The sequence below is a fragment of the Acanthaster planci genome, linkage group LG03 (genome assembly GCF_054643075.1).
Source record: "Acanthaster planci isolate LZ-2023a linkage group LG03, COTS_SCS, whole genome shotgun sequence".
Lineage (NCBI taxonomy): Eukaryota > Metazoa > Echinodermata > Asteroidea > Valvatida > Acanthasteridae > Acanthaster > Acanthaster planci.
This window is the reverse complement of record NC_141779.1, coordinates 13,044,304-13,058,493: the sequence shown is the minus strand read 5'-3', so window position 1 is coordinate 13,058,493 and position 14,190 is coordinate 13,044,304. Positions and strand designations below refer to the sequence as shown.

At 42.7% G+C, this 14,190-nt stretch overlaps 1 protein-coding gene across 5 annotated transcripts in view; it reads left to right on the top strand.

The window, feature by feature from the left end:
- LOC110991030 (tenascin-R-like) overlaps positions 1–14,190 on the top strand; it is a 55,094-nt gene that overhangs the window by 33,894 nt on the left and 7,010 nt on the right. For 3 of the 5 annotated variants that reach the window (XM_022256117.2, XM_087134547.1, XM_087134546.1), the window contains 6 exons: positions 8,242–8,334; positions 9,263–9,481; positions 11,041–11,301; positions 11,585–11,703; positions 12,369–12,540; positions 13,622–13,885. In XM_022256117.2, the coding sequence (XP_022111809.2) occupies positions 8,253–8,334; positions 9,263–9,481; positions 11,041–11,301; positions 11,585–11,703; positions 12,369–12,540; positions 13,622–13,885 (1,117 nt within the window). In that variant the 5' untranslated portion in view covers positions 8,242–8,252. Of the gene's footprint in view, positions 1–4,203; positions 4,500–8,241; positions 8,335–9,262; positions 9,482–11,040; positions 11,302–11,584; positions 11,704–12,368; positions 12,541–13,621; positions 13,886–14,190 lie in introns of those variants that run through there. The other 2 variants (XM_022256116.2, XM_022256115.2) reach the window with 2 other exon arrangements.

Below are 14,190 nucleotides of genomic sequence, written 5' to 3'. Positions count from 1 at the left end.
TGTGGGCTGCGGAGGTCGATGGTAAATTTTGAAGACCAGCGACCCACACGTTCGGTGGTCGTAAATTTGACATGCCATTTGGTGTTCGACGGCAAAGCGGTGCTTGTTCATAATCCCGAACCCTTTGATGGTCCAGCTCACAATCGAAGGAGTACCTGCAGTGTTGATTTCGCAGGGCACTTGCTCCAATGACACTGAAAAGGCCTTCTCAGTTTCCCAACTGATCAGTCAGTCAACTAGTAAGCTCAATCTCGTATCAGCATCCGGGGGAAAAACATCACATTTCATTTCTTAATTAAAAGAATTGATTAATTTGGTATCCTCTCCTACTGTTGGCCTGCAATCTGGCTCGCAAATCAGAGCTTGCGAGTAAACGGAATTTCACCGTTTAATGACTCCTTAAGCAGATGCAGTCGCTGGTCCCATGTCACTTGCATAACTCAGAGGCCATAAAGGACGTATCTGCCGCAAAAAAATCGCTGTGAGTACATTGCACTATCTCAGAGGTGACTATGATGTGTTTCCTCGCAGACGGCTAAATCTTAGGTTGGATAAAGCCCTTTTTTCTTAACCTCGACAAAAGTGGTATAAAGATTAACCAACAATCGTATCACGAGGAGATGGACGCATTCAGCGGGCCGAAATAAATGTCTCCCTCTCTTTTATTTGGCTTCCTAAGCCGCTTGCTTCTATTCAGGAGGGCAGGGGATTGATTACACATTGTCCCTTAGCAACACGAGCGACTGCCATTGCCGAACTTTGCCAACAGTGTATGCAGGGCTCCAGTAGATTCAAGGCTTCACAATGCAAAGCCTGAAACATAAGTATCACTTCAGTGCTATTAAATATATATGTATATTTTGGCTGCCTTGTCGCTGACGTTCTCACGCCAGATGACGAAAAGAAGTGAAACCTGGTCCTCGTTTCAGACGTGCAAATCGAGTACACACAATCACAAGTGAAACATCTGAAATCTGCATTTCCCGATTCATTTCTTTGTATCTCCTTTTCTCCCATTTCCGTCAAGATGATAAATATATGTATGCAGTAAACCACATTCTTGACAAATTCCACATGCTCTTCGCCCCCTGTAAAGAGAAGAGCATTTTTGTCAGAATCAATATCATTCCATTAGCACTAGGGAAAACCTCTTCGATTCATTATGTTGACCCTAAAGCTCAAGTGGCCCATTTAAGCGTGTGCGACGTTTATACTATATACAATGTGTGCGCCACGACACACCATTAGAAATTGAAGAGGTGTGTCTAAATATAGAACATTGAGGACCAACACAGGAACACAAGCAAAATAACAGCCACACACCCTCATCCTCCCAAAAGAGGAAGAATAAAATTGTCAACAAACTGTATTGATAATTGTGCATTTATTTATAGAGCGAAATTTTGTGCAAAGTTAAAGACGATAAGATCGAGATGTCATTGAATGGAGGACTACAGAAGGCGCTTTTTAAATAAGCAGCAGTAGCATGACCATCTGGTTTCCGATTTTGAAATGTAGCAAACGAACTGAACATTTGATTTCGGTTTCCATTTCAAAAGTGGAGCCAAAACATGTTACCAACGCAATATTTTCCCAAACAGGTAGCTGGTAAGGTCTTAAGTCTTTCACTAAATTTCGTGAAGACGGTTCCGACGTCGCAATGTACTGTGGGTAGCTTACTGCCCTCTTAATAAACCAAGGCATATTTTGCACACGCGGAAGTATTTACCCTGGTAAGAAAAACCAACAGTTGAAAAACTCATGCATTAATAACTGATTTAGAGGAGTTAAAGGAGGTAATCTGCCCTGGATGTATCCATCTGGTCTCTGAAACGCTTTGGACGTGCTAGCAAAATCATATACGTTAGAGTGATCATTGAAAACATGAACATTCCATCCACGGAACTACACGCTCAAATGCGTGGCTTTTTTCGGAGGTGTAAAATTTGACGGGTCGAGCGGGCGCCGGTCTAGTGTGACGGGGAAGTGCCTTAAAAAATGTTGGCCAGGGCGTATATCCCACGGAGGATGGGGGCATATATCCCCACCCACTTTTTAACCAGGGGTGATGGGCTATTGAATCACCCCCCACTTTTCCGGGGTGAGAAAAGAATTAAAGCGGATAGCGAAGAAGTTTTCAAACTTCTAATGAGCCAAAATATATTCAGTATCACTTAGAAAAGGAGAACAATCAAAAAAGGCATAAAAAGTTGTGGTAAGATTTTGTATGAATGTAATTGTCACATCCTGGGTTACCCCGAGGACATAACCTTCGGCAGTTATTTGCACTCTCCAGCAAAATAAGACACTGGATACCAGATCTTCTATTTTACGGAGACTAATTTACAAATTTATTATAGTTTAAAAAAATATTTACAGTTTTGTTGATCTCACACGATATGAAATACGCCCGGGACTATTGGGGTTTTCAACACAGTAGGTGCACCACTTAAATTTAACGTAAAAATTCTAAAGGATCCGTTCTGTCACTGCAGTGATACTGTTTCACGTTTTGGCCAGGAACTCGCGGGCTGTCTCACCGCAGAGTAGCCTTCGGGGCGCCGACCTGACCCTCTCGTTGTACAGCGGTCTTGACTTAACCCCGAGTCTTGAGTTGTTCAAGTTTCTGGCCAGCTCTTGGATCGGACTTCTAGTCCAATACCAACAGTAGAACCAGGTTGCGTAGACACCTGGTTCTTGGGAAATCTTGCGTCTCGAGTAGTTTTTTTTTTCCGCCTTGCGTATCGGTCGGAACTTATCTTCACCGATACACTAGCGTCCCGTCATTAACGGAACTTATCTTCACCGATAAACTAGCTTCCAATCATCAAGTTCTTCAGCGCAACTGGCTGGATTCTCGCAGTTTCAAACTCACAGCAAAATCATCGAGGCTGGCAAGACGTGCCCTCTCCTCGGACTCTCCGACGCAAGTCCCCTTTACCCCCGAAAATTTTTTTAAAACCCCGCCAAATTTCTACGTGGGACACCCTCAATCCTTTTGTTGTGTGACCCTGGTGACCTCATAAGAAAGGACTTACTCAAGCAAGAGTCGAGCTATCCAATGGGGTTTGTCAATTCTTCCCGCGAACCTATCTAATTTAAATAAAAATACTACATGGAAACACTGGCCAAATAAAATCAACAATTTGTTTCTATCAACGCACACTCAAGTTATGTTTGGCTCCCATGCGTAAATAGACTCAAGAGTTATTTCTCTTGAACAAATTAACCTCACTTCGTGACAGTAATACATATTACACACGTAATAGCCCCCCTGCACTTTTCAAATTTCCATGGCCGGGCCGTCATTCACCCCCACTAGTCCCCATCCCCCAGTTTCCGGAACAAATTTACGCCACTGTTTGATGCTGTATATGACACGGCTGGAAATACATATACGCGCAAGCTTCAATGCTGCCTCAACTGTACAGAAACCGTTGTTTGGCTTGTTTGGTTTCATTTCTGCGTAATTCTGTCATACAGCAGAGTTGTAACGAGTCACAAATTTTTGTGACTCAAGTCGAATATTTGGAATGTGGTGACTGGAGTCGACTCGAATGAGTCATTCGGTCAAAAAGTCGAGTGGAGTCGATCTTACCGTCTTGATAATAATGCATGATATGAGAATGAACGCTGGTACTGTCATTGCAAATATTTTTTTCCACGAGAAGTTCGTTTTGTGTTTGGACTCACTTCTTATTACCTTTCACTCGAGTTGGGTTTCCTAATGAGGGAATCGAGTTGTGGCATTTGATTGAAGTGACTGGAGTGGAGTCGAGTCATTTACCCGTCGGGACTCGAATCGAGTCTCCAAAACGTGTGACCCGAGTCGGACTCGAGTCCAGTCATGTACTTGGGTCATAACAACTCAGATGAAACACATGTACGTAAAGAATCTCAACAATGGAAATTTCTGCCATTTCAGAGCGGTGTGCCTCTTTAAATTTCCCCTTCTTCTGTGTAGTTCTCATCATGAGTGGTCATCTCAAGGCCCTTATAGTGTCTCGTAATAAGGGATTGATTTTGGGAGAGTAGTTGGGAAGCTTTTGTAGATGTTCAAGAAAGTAGATCCTCCTCGGGGTCAGTAAACCATGTTTCACTGTGAGCTATCATATTGACAAATGGCGGTCTGTACTTGACGGAGGTATAAAAGGCAATGCTCCACACACAGTTCATGCTGAACTTGGTGTGTTATTTCCTGTTGAGGTCTCATTTGAAGGATATGCCAACTAACTACGGGCGACCAGCTTTCAGTTCACCACAATGTACTGTTACGGGTGAATGCGCGACAGTGCAGATAAAAAAACTGGGGTACAATGCACATTTCAACCATTGGCAAAGCAAGTTATTGATGGTATAGCAGGAAGTATTCCGCATTTGCCATCAGTAGGCCTTGTATGAACTTCAGCCACACAGTTGATGTAGTTTTACACAGTTTCGCGAGAGCAAAAGAGTTGCATTAAAGCTGAAATTTCCGATTTTCAAGAACCAGGTACGCGGTGAGTTTAATTTGAATGCTTGTCTTAATTTAGATAGAGGGTACTTTACTCGCTTAGAATGCAGTTTTGGTGGATTGAGATTCTGTAGAAAAATATCGTTCTGTGCAGTGAGAAGATTAGATGACTCGGCCTGAAAATCTGATGACGTGCTCTAAAACACCACGGCGTAACACTCAGTTGTGCGCGAGGTAATCTCGTTTGTGAACGTTTTAGAGAAATGAGTGATTTTTGTTTTCACAAAGTAGAACCCAGTATATTGCGGCACTTCCAGCTCGCAGTCCCTTCATTTTCGTTTTCACGAACTAACCACAATCTTTGTTTTAGTGCTTAAAACGAATTTTAATTAAATTTTCTGGTGAGGCACCAATGATGTGGATGGAATAAATAATCGTCTAACCTTTTAAATAATTTTTCTCTATGCTGAATTACCGTAATAATCTTGTGTGCTAATTTCATGTAAACGAAATCAGTCTATTTTGCTTCAGTGTGCGATGTGCGCGCATAACCGGGTGCTAGTTCGTGAAAACCGAAAATGTCGAAAGCGCTGTTTTTACTGACACACACTCGCAACTGAGTGTTAGTTTGTGAAGTGGGTGACGATTTGTTTCCAATGCTTGCCGGGAACTGCAAGCTGTACAAGAACAGGGGTTCGAGGGGGACTTACAGTTTGTTTAGTGTTTACCCACTACGGACTTTACCCGAGACTTTACCCACTCATGATAATACACCCCGTTTCAGACATGCGTTCCAGAGAGTCGCGCCGATCCAATTAAAAGCAAGATTTGAATTCCGTTCGAAATCCAAAACAGTGGTAGCGACAGTAGTAGGCGCGCCAGCGCGCGAAAGATCGGCACTTTGAGCTCTTGTATGAGCTGAACATGATGCAAATAAAATATATATGTATATGTACTTAGACGCCCATTGTATTCCTCAATGGAATAAATGAAAATGGACATTTTGGAAAACAACAAATTTGTAGTGACGGAGGAGTTCTATTAAAGAATGATTAAAAGCACCAGTTCAGGTGTAATACAGTTGATGCCTTTTGTATTTACGTTTGTGAGTATTGTTGGGATTTATGAATGTTGAGGAGTTCTTATGAAATTAAATTCACCTGCCTTCTGAAACCAAATTTTTATTGGGTCGACCCGCGTTGTTCCCGTTAATCTATTTGGGTCGGCATGACTCCAGGACACCTGCTTAACTGGGCTTGTGTGGTGGTGGTTATAATGGAAGCAGTGAAGGTCATTACAAGACATGAAATTTCGCAAATAATCTCGCAAATAAATTGTGACTTTGACTGATTGGGAACTTTTGGTGATGGTGAGCAGTGATATTGTTGGATAAGTCTATAGTGACAATTTGATGACACGATTGATAAAATTGGTGGTTGTAGTGTTCATTTGAGGTGATAGAGCGATGGTTTGGACAACGATGTTGATTATGCTTCAGCCCTCGTGCATGAAGAAGAGTTACATGGCTCTGAATTTACACTCAATGTACATTACTATAAACCGCTTTCATTTTGCCTATACACCTTGTATGGGAGGCCAATGTTTGCAGAAACATCTCCTCTTGGTTGATTTTCGATCTTACCTTATATTTGTTCTTACCTTCGTTCATAATGGACATTTTGTTAAATCTTAAAAATAATTTTATAGAAGCATGGGGTTGTATTTTCATCTAGTAGTTGTGCAGGAGTTTTAACATTGTGTGATTTATTCTTTTATTTTTGTACCGACAGCCAACCATAGTTTTAGCAACCACTTGCAGGAAAACACGGCTGAGTGGAAAGAGCAGACCCTATTCCTATTTTGATTTGACTGTTGCAAATTTACATGTATCGCAGAGAAAAAAGTACCAGAAAAATGTTACTATTGGGACTTATGTTCATATTTTAACTTCCTAGTTCTGTTCTGCGAGTATTTCTGTTATTTAAATGTCATGAAAAGGATAGTAAAGGAGGCCCTTCCAGAATGCAGCCCACGAAACCATCCCGTTGAAAGCATGCTTCTACTGAGTCTGAAGCGACGCAGATGAAGTCGTTACAAAGAGTGTGGAGGAGTATCATTTACCTCTGTATTGGCCTTACTCAGAAGTCGGCCAAATTGAATTGAAAGCAAGGTTAACTTTTTTAATAATTAATTGACGCAAATTAATGTCATTTACACTAACGAATAATGTAATTTGATTGATATGTTTAATTATATCCGTCTGTTTTTAACCACATTTTAGAAAATGAAAACTAGAGGTGGAACCCCCCAAATAGTCTGGCACACCCCATTTGACAGATCTCCGGATCACAATAAAAAATGGCTACCCTGTGCCTGTTCACAAAACGATCTTACCGCGCACGATGTAGAAATTCCAATCCCTGAAAAAAAAAGGGTTTCAAAAGGCATGTGAAAACACACTTTTTTTGTACAGGCACGGCAGACAGGTTGTTGTTAAAATAGCAAGGGCCAGACGCGGGATTCCTATGTTACTCTCTAGGTCCGGCAAAGTGAGCCTGGGGATTTTGGCCATTTTAGCGTGACAGTCACCGTGAATTTAGATCGCAAGACTTAAAAAGAACCCCTTTCAGTGGAAACTTGAGTGAAATCACGTTCTATTCGATTGATTAACTTTCACTCGAATGCGTCCTCTCCGCATATAGTTTCAGCTGCAGGGAGTGGATTTTGTGTGGAAACAGGTTCCCATCAGGTCCGCACTCAAAAATCCAATACGTTTGGGCCACCCTTGCTTGCGTTTGAAACAGGCATTAGGATTTATTGCAACAACTGGAACACCTGAAAATATAATGAAAGGGGGTATCAAACATAAACATGACGTCCCTCTGCACCAAAGGGTGTTTTAAGTGTTTTTAACGAACAATTGAAGTAATTGTTTGTTTAATAAACAATTGCTGCAAATCTTTCATGATGTCAAAATTGCTTCGCTTTCGCATTTGCGTGAAGTGTGAACTGGCCTTAAGACGTCCATCGTGTATCAGAATTCTAAAAACAAGTTAACTATTATTTTGGAGTTAATGAACGTCCTTTTCCGTCTTGTGGGTCAATATGTACAGGTTTGATGCGTGCTATTGTTGAGAAGCGCTTCAGAGGCTGTATCAAAACATTGTGTGCTCTAAAACCCGATCTGCATCTCAGTGTGTGGCTTTGAAGAACGTGTTCAGGAAATGTTTTGGTTCTGACGATGGAGTCAAGAAACCATGCTTGAACCAGGAACTCGGTGGATTGAGTCCACGCTGTAAATAGTTATAAATGTGTGAATCTTCGGCAGGAAGCTTCCGAACTATATTTTCCTGGTTTTAGTTCTAATTCACAGAGAATGAGAAAACGGGGAAGACGGTCTCCCGGAAATTATTGCGAAACAGAACACTGACTGTAGAACCGATGACTCATGTAGGATTATTCTGTCATTTTTTCTGCTGGCAGGAAACTTCCCACCTCTGAAAACTTACAGAAAATGGTTACTCTTCAGCGAGTTCAGCAACTTTTAATTAACTGTTAACCCTTTTTTGTTAACTAAAGCAGGGAGTAGACAAAATTGTGACTTGCAGCGGGGACTAGTGGGAAACTGGTCTGGGAAATTCAAACAGTATGTTGTCATGAAGGTGGTTTGAGAAATAAAAACTCCGGCTTTATTTGTTTCATGGTCGTTTCTATTGTTTTTACCTTAGACCCAACTTGAACAGAAACCAACGATTGTAGATTCTCCGTTTTATAACCGTTTTCTTCAGATCTTCAAAAGATGGCTGATGGGACATCCATCGGAGCCTGTTTCCATTTGTTGGTGGCGATGTCTTTTCTCGTGGTGTCGGTGACTGGTCAAAGTGAGTTGCTAAATTTCAAAATGCCAGAGGTTTGAGAGTAGCAGGGTTTCGGTCTCTGGTTGAGCCAAGGCTTAAAGTCAATTCGTTTAGCTTTTTCGAGAATCAAACTTCATATTCGGCAGGCCATTTGACGGGATAAAACTAGAAGTGGAAGTTGGTAGGCTGTAAGGTAGAAAAGTAAACGAAAAGAAAATTGAAAGGGCTTTAAAAGATTTCCGAATGTATTTTATTCTCGCTCACTCAGGAATGACACTGATATGCGATGTTTAAAAGCTGATTTTTTCGACAAAAATAAAAGTATGCCGCACTAAACGCCACGTGGATAGCGCAGCTGCACGTTTTTAATAAAAACGGGTTTTTAACTAAATCATTTTGACATTGGAGCTGAGGTGTGAATTCCAACTCAAAGTGGCATAGATTTGATGAAATAATTCTGAAGTACATTGCTTTGACCTCTCACTCCTCCAAAAGTTGGGATCAAACTGTGGAGGTCGGACCTATACAAAACTAAGGACGAATCACACTCATGAGTACTCAGCACATTTTGCATAGATTTAAGGGGTGGCTAAAAACTTGATTTTAATGGGGTGTTAGTGTCTTTTTTGGGAGGTGGGGTTGACATTTTGGAATTTCTTTGTGTAGCCTTTTTGAACTTGTCAGAGGGTTGCTGCTTTTTAAACGCTTTGGGAAGGAAGGGCGATGAAACTGCTTTCTAGATCTACTTTCTCTCGTGGTATTCAAAATGCCATTTCTGGGGGTTTGGGGGAGCAGGTGTGGTTCCTCTGCTTTGACCCACCAATGCCGAGAACAAACAGCAGTGGTGATCAACATTGCACTGCAGGACATACCTTCAGAAATGTTTTTTTCGGCAAGGAAAATAGGGTCTACTTTCTTTGCCTAATTATTTTCTCTTTCAATATTTTCTCAGACGTCGTTTGTCCCTCTGATTGGACGGGTAATACAGACAATAACAAAGACACTGGAGTTGTGACTTGGAGTATCCCAAGGCAGCCTTCTGAGGTGATGAACACGGCATGCACCCCCCAGAGTGGCTCGGAGTTTCCAATCGGCATCACTGTGGTAACATGCTCGGCTCAAACTACTGCTGGTGATAGGGTAACCTGCACATTTCGGGTGACAGTTTCCGGTGAGTAGCATCGGGGTCCAGTCCACTAATTCAAGCCCCATTGAAAACAGTGTAAAATCAGCACCGTTCAGGGCCCAATAGCATGCATGCCAACATCCCTGAGATTTCTGAAACACAAATGAAATTCTTGTCTGGTCACTTGTCTTCCAATTTCTTTTCAGTTTTTTGTGGGTTAACCAAGTACATTTTTAATTATTCCCACAAAACAAAATCACCCCCCAAAAAGTGATTTTTCCGAAGTCTGATTGCAGCCATTTTTCAAGTGGCAACCCTCAACTTTCTCGGGCACTTAGGACCATTTTTCAACCGTAGTTTTCAGCCCTTCTGCCCTCATATGAAAGCTCAAAGACCCAGGGAGTTGATCCTGGCTACGATTTACACAATCTCACCATTTTGGGGGCCAAACAATCTCCTTTTTCAAAAGATACTGTGGGGGCACTCTTGACTTAATGCTAATGAGCTGGTCAGAAATTCTCACTTGAATTAGTGGTCTGCACCCATCGGGGCCTACTGGTTGGTTTTCATTTTGGTTAATGTACTCGTATCACGCCCATCAAACAACCCACAGCAGTTCAGCCAACCGACACTAAACCCGCCTGAACCTAAACGTAACCAGAACCCATCCGAACTGCCCAATCCCAACACTATCCAACTAACCCCTAGGGAGACGCATACTCAACAGATCCAAATTTACTGCCGTCGAGTGGAGTGTACCCATCCTGTTGTTGGCCGCAAGGTAAACTGTGCCACTTTCATTTGCCGGCTGCAAACTAATGAGATATTCTTACAGAATGCTCAACTGTGATTGTGCCGATCCTGAACGACAAAGGCAAGTCTGCAGACTCGAACCGTTGCCATTGAGTATCAAACATATTGGATGCCAGTAAGGCAGCTCTATGTATTGTAAAGTTGGTCACAGCATGAACCTTCCTGGGTCATACGGTCGTGCTTAAGAGTAAAAGGAAACTGTCAGTGGACATTCAGCTCAAATTGCTTCATACACATTACTACGCATTGGAACAATAAAAACAGGACCAAGGGGTAAATACTTTGGAAGTGACAAGGCGATGGCAGTTTTCCATTCTTAGAAAATCCTTTCATCGGTACATTTTAAAGGGCTCTATTTTGCTTTTGTCACACAAGGCACTGGTATGCAAAAGACGATGAAAAAAATCCAAAAACTCTCTCTATCTAAACAAGTTGTTTAATAGGATAAACAAGAAGAATGGAACGTACAAGTAGATCATGTGGAAAAATGTGATTTTTTTTACATAGAATTATGGAGACACTATTGTTTGGCCTGGATGACATCACACTTCGGCTCATGACTAGGGACATTTTATTAGTACAGAAACCAATATGTCGAAGTTTCTCCCTTCACTACTCCAAAGGGGTGGAAAGTCAAAGTAACATTACAAGAAAGCTTCTTGACATGTATTCGAGACATGAAAATTGCATCGCGTGTCTCTTTTAAGGTGAAGAAAACAATTAGTCTTGAGCAAAAGTGTGAGCATTAATTATTTTGAAAGGTCGGGTTGTCATATTTGTTTTTATACTAGACAATCAGAATCCAACGATAACCAAATGTCCCGAAGCCGTTCGCAAGACTATACCCGACTTCGATCCGATGAATCCGGTGTTCTCCGTTCCGGTCAGCTGGGACCAACCGGCGACCGACGACAACTCGAACAAACCTCTACGCACGTCCTTCACGCACGTGCCAGGGACCAAATTCGATTTGGGCATCACGACTGTCAGGTACACTACCAGGGACAGCGCGGGCAACGAGGCGAGTTGCTCCTTCAACATCCGTGCTGTCGGTTAGTGCAGTTAGCCTAATTTGGTACATGTACGCCAGCATACTCACCGATTGTTTTGGGGCAATCCATGAAGTGAAGTGTCAACAGATATTCCATGACCCTTGTTCACTCAAGGGGAAACGTCGAGGGTCAGAAATTAGCCTTTGTGTTTTCATTAAAAAGGAAACTGAAGAAACTGAGATATTTGTGATATTTTTGTGGGCTTAACACCAAAAAATGCCAGTCTGTTCTAAAGTTTCAAATTTAGATAATTTGAAATAGTCAATTTTCTTCTTCCTCGCAGTGCAACCACCGGTGAATCATACCTTGTTCAGGTTCGTCACGAGTGAGCGTTTCACCGTCGTCTGGCCCCAGTCAGAAAATGCAGCCATTGCAGACTACAGCCTCTTAGTTTGGGCAAATGTAAGCCTCATTTTGCAATGCTGCATAATTTTACAGAGAGTGATGCAGTGTACAAAATTTGCATGATGATGTCACATTCATGGTGTCTGAAGAGCCATTTACAGCGCTTGTGGAACGGGATTCGCGCGGTTTAAGATATAAGACCCTAGTATTTCAGGTTGTTTCATTCAGAGCCGACAAACTGCGCGGTCACTCAATAAACCGCTGCATTTAGAAACCAGAATGATTTAGCGCACACAGACCCGCGTGTTCCGGCCAGCTGAGTCAGCGTTCTTGTCGGGTATGATATGACGTTGTGGTCCAGCTTCTACGTTATTATTGTTGTCCGCTCCGTAAATGTACAGCATCGTGGGCCGTTATCACTTTCTGTAACCACTTTCCAGTACCGCACGCAAGTGTAAATGGTATAAATAGGATTATCGTACAGTTCGCCATCGAAGGGTGTGCATCAAAGCGGACAGTTTCAACTTCATGGTCGAAATCGCGAATGTGACGGCCACGAGTGATAACCTGGAGCTAAATTTAAGTTACAAAAACGTGACAAATGCTGACGTAAGACATTGCCCATAGCTCTGAAAGCTCATTTCGGACAAGGTCTAGTACAGAGTACGAGTGACATATTTCAAAGAGTTCAAAACTATAAGGAGTTGAATTCTATTTCACAGGGGACACCCAGGCCCGATTCCAGCCAGCGCGTGCCTGTTACGCTTTCCTCTGACCAGATGAAGTATACCTATGTCGAACAGGCTGTCACCAGTCTCGAACCCGGGACGTTGTACAACGTAGAGGTCAGCAGTGAGTCGGGTGCTGTCGTCTCTTCGACTCAGCAATGGACGAGTAAGTGATGCTCTGTGGTGCCTGCAGTTTTTCCAAGAGGGAAGTCTTCAGGTTAACAGCAGTACTATTTGCGTTCAGTGCGTGCTTTCAAGATGAAGGGGGCATCTTGGTGTGAGGTCTGTTTCTGCCTCGGTTGTTTGATGCCGCTTGCTTCGTAGATCTCAGCCTATGCCTATAAACTCTAATCATCAGTGGTGAAGCCAGGCTCCTTGGGGGAGAAGGGCAGGGGGACAAGAGTTCCTTCAGGGGTATTTTCCGCTTCTCCCCCTTGGCTACGTCGCTAGGTTCCTGGGGAGGAGGAGGGGGACAGAGTTCCCACAAGGGAGAAGTTCCCTTCCCACCTCCAGATATACCAGTGCTAATCACTGGGACCCATAAACCCCATCCAAGGGCACTGACAGCTGCGAATCTCGTTCATTACATGTTTAAGTTTGAAAAGATAGGCCTATCCTGTAGCCTGCTAGGTATACTGCCACAAGCTACGTTCATTCCGTACGCACGCGTCATACGGAAGCCTAGGTTACACTGTTTCACTGGGTTAACAAAAATCGTTCCCATGCACACTCCATGGCTCATGCCTTGAACGAAGCGGCGGGTATGAGGAACCACACTGACAAGTTCTTCCGTTGATGTTCCTGATTCTGGCTAGGCTACAACATTGGTTACTAATAGGCCTAAGTAATAAATTGATTTTGCGTGATTTATTTCCTAAACATACGCTTCGCAATTTTGGGGTTGGAATAATGATTCACATTGCTATTAATATGGGCAAAGCTGTTCAAATCTCACTGAACGTGTAATGGGGAATGATTTCATAAAGTTAGATCATAAAGTGATCATAAAGTATCATAGAGTGCTGAGTGGTAACGTGGTGCCCTCAAGGCACAGTTTGGGATATTTCGAAGTTACAGATATGTCAGTTCTTTTTTGTTTTCCATTAAAAGGTTTGTGGTGTTTAGAAAAACATGTTTATTAAGTGATGGCAAGATTGCTTTTAATTGCTGAACACAGAGTGGCGAAGATTCATATTTTGTTTGTGTTTTGTTCTGTTTATTTTGTTTGCTCTGTTTTTTTTCACCAGGACCCACCGTGCCAGCCGGTCTGACATCAACAACCCTGTCACCTACATCAGCTGAACTGACATGGACAGCTCCAAGTTCAGGGAATGTGGAGCAATACAGAGTAACTGTCGGCGTAAGGGAACCGGTGTACGTCCCCAGGGAAATGAGCAGAGTGATACTGGAAAGTCTCCGTCCTGGAGAATCGCTCTTAACACGTGTCAGTGCGGTGGTTGGCTCAGGCAAAATGCGCCAAGAAGCGGATTCAAGTGTAACTGTTTCTACAGGTAAATTTGACAGTCAAGTAGCAGTTTTGGTTGAGAGTAGCCTACAACGCCACGTACAAGGTTGGCACTTTCACTCTATTCCTGCAAAAGTGATTTACCCTTATCTGGTTTGTGCTAACATCCTTCTTGCCCCATGTTTGCCTTAGGCTGGCAAACGTGAAAGTGTGGGTGAGCGATCTGTCAAAAAAGCAAATCGTCCACCACGCGGTAGCTATATATGGGCTGCAAAACGCAGTCTGCATGCACTTGGCGCACGAAAACACTTTCTGTGACTAAGACCTGGGAAATTTATTGCACTAAACATT